Source organism: Aplysia californica, unplaced genomic scaffold, assembly GCF_000002075.1.
Source record: "Aplysia californica isolate F4 #8 unplaced genomic scaffold, AplCal3.0 scaffold00795, whole genome shotgun sequence".
Taxonomy (NCBI): Eukaryota; Metazoa; Mollusca; class Gastropoda; order Aplysiida; family Aplysiidae; genus Aplysia; species Aplysia californica.
This window is the reverse complement of record NW_004798065.1, coordinates 283,946-286,383: the sequence shown is the minus strand read 5'-3', so window position 1 is coordinate 286,383 and position 2,438 is coordinate 283,946. Positions and strand designations below refer to the sequence as shown.

The following is a 2,438-nucleotide window of genomic DNA, read 5'->3' as shown; positions in this document are numbered from 1 at the left end:
GATGTAGGGTGTTTTGGTTGTGGTGATGTAGGGTGTTTTGGTTGTGGTGATGTAGGGTGTTTTGGTTGTGGTGATGTAGGGTGTTTTGGTTGTGGGGGTGGTGGTTGTGGTGGTGTTGGCTGTTATTGAGAGTTTGTCGGTCGTGACGTTTCTGAATAAAAGGTAGAAGTGGTTGTTGTTGTGGTTGTAATGGTGGTGGTGGTTGTTGTTGTGGTGGTTGTGGTGGTGATGATGTTGGGGTGATGGTGGTGTTGGGTGTTGTGGTTTTAGTGGTGGTGGTTGTTGTTGTTGTGGTGGTTGTGGTGGTGATGATGGCTGTGGTGGTGGTGGTGTTGGGTGTTGGGGTGATGGTGGTGTTGGCGGCTAATGACAGCTTGTCGGTCGTGACGTTTCTGAATAAAAGGTAGAAGTGGTTGTTGTTGTGGTTGTAATGGTGGTGGTGGTTGTTGTTGTGGTGGTTGTGGTGGTGATGATGTTGGGGTGATGGTGGTGTTGGGTGTTGTGGTTTTAGTGGTGGTGGTTGTTGTTGTTGTGGTGGTTGTGGTGGTGATGATGGCTGTGGTGGTGGTGGTGTTGGGTGTTGGGGTGATGGTGGTGTTGGCGGCTAATGACAGCTTGTCGGTCGTGACGTTTCTGAATAAAAGGTAGAAGTGGTTGTTGTTGTTGTTGTTGTTGTTGTTGTTGTTGTTGTTGTTGTATCGGCCACATAATATTATCTGTCTCTTTTCCGCTTTCACGAGTGGTTGGAGGGCGCCAGTGGTAGGTCCTACTTCGTTACTTCTCATCTATTGTTTCTGTCTGTCTCTCTTACTTTTCCCCTAGCTCTCTTCCTATCTGTTGTTTCTGTCTGTCTCTCTTACTTTCCCCCTAGCTCTAAATGACCATTTCCAACACTAAATGACCGTTATATTGACCATGTCCTTCTCTTTACTCAAACAAACAAACAAAAACAAAACAACAAAAAACAAGCAAACATGTGTCTCACTTTTTTGTCGATGTGCTTCTCTTTACTTAAACAAACAAACAAACAAATAAACAAATAAACAAACAAACAAACAAACAAACAAACATAATGAGTCTTACTTTTCCCAGCACTGAATTAACTTTATCGTGTCGATGTGTTTCTGTTTACTCAAACAAACAGACAGACAAACAAACAAACAAACATACTAAACAAACAAACAAACGAACAAACAAACAAACAAACAAACATACCAAACAAACAAGCAAACAAACAAACCAACACACATTTTCTATTTTTTCCAGCAAAAGTTTCACCATAGGCGACACGATCTCCCTCCGGATCGACCTCAAAGATGGCTACGGACATCACAAGACCAAGGGCGGGGACGTGGTTCGGGCCTGGCTCAAGGGATTGGATGATTACAACCGGATGATGATGGAAATGCGGGACCACGGGAACGGGACGTACACAGCCACCGTGCGACTGATGTGGGCGGCCAGAGTGGCCAGGTGAGACAGTGAGATAAGGCGGTGTTTTCCCCTTTGTTTAATCTCATCTCATCTCATCTCATCTCATCTCATCTCATCTCATCTCATCTCATCTCATCTCATCTCATCTCATCTCATCTTATTTTATCTTATCTTATCTCACCTTATCTTAAATTATATTATATTATCTAATCTTATCTTGCATGTGCAGTATAATATCTCATCTCACCTCATCTATCATCTCATCTCATCTTATCTCATCATCTCACCTATCGTCTCATCTATCGTCTCATCTATCGTCTCATCTATCATTTCGTCTCATCTCATTTATCATCTCATCTATCATCTCTTCTATAATTTCATCTCTTATCACCTCATCTCACCTCGTCTCTCATCCCATCTATCATGTTGTCTCATCGCTCATCCCAATGTATCATGTCATCTCATCTCATATGTCATCTCATCTCATCTATCATCTCCTCTATAATTTCATCTCATCTCATTTCATCTCATTTCATCTCATTTCATCTCATATCTCATGCCATCTATCATCTCATCTCATCTTTCATGCCACCTATCATCTCATCTATCTCATCTTTCATGCCACCTATCATCTCATCTATCTCATCTCTCATGCCATCCTTCATCTCATCTCATCTTTCATCCCATTTATTATCTCATCTCATCCCATCTATCATCTCATCTCATCTAATCTCGTCTTCCATGCACAGGGTAAAGGTAGCTCTAGCGTACCCCAGGGAATACCTGAGGGCGTTGGTACATCTGCAGTTGGTGATGAAGTCTCTCAAGTTGTCTGCTGGGGCCTTCAACAACTCGGAGGTATGTGCTGTGGCTTTGTTGTTGTTGTGGTTGTTGTTGTTGTTGTTGCTGTTGTCTTCGTCGTCGTCGTCGTTGTTGTTGTAGTTTTAAAATTAAGGTGATAATAATTATTATAAAATGATAATAACAATAGTAATAATAATAAT

The 2,438-nt window shown here is 42.0% G+C and overlaps 1 protein-coding gene across 1 annotated transcript in view; it reads left to right on the top strand.

Annotated features, from left to right (window-relative positions):
- The window catches only part of LOC106013320 (NXPE family member 3), a gene marked incomplete at its 5' end in the record, with an annotated part of 14,353 nt that overhangs the window by 3,159 nt on the left and 8,756 nt on the right, over window positions 1-2,438 (top strand). Inside the window, 2 exon segments of the mRNA XM_013088714.2 lie at window positions 1,267-1,473; window positions 2,184-2,292. Coding sequence (XP_012944168.1) covers window positions 1,267-1,473; window positions 2,184-2,292 — 316 coding nt within the window.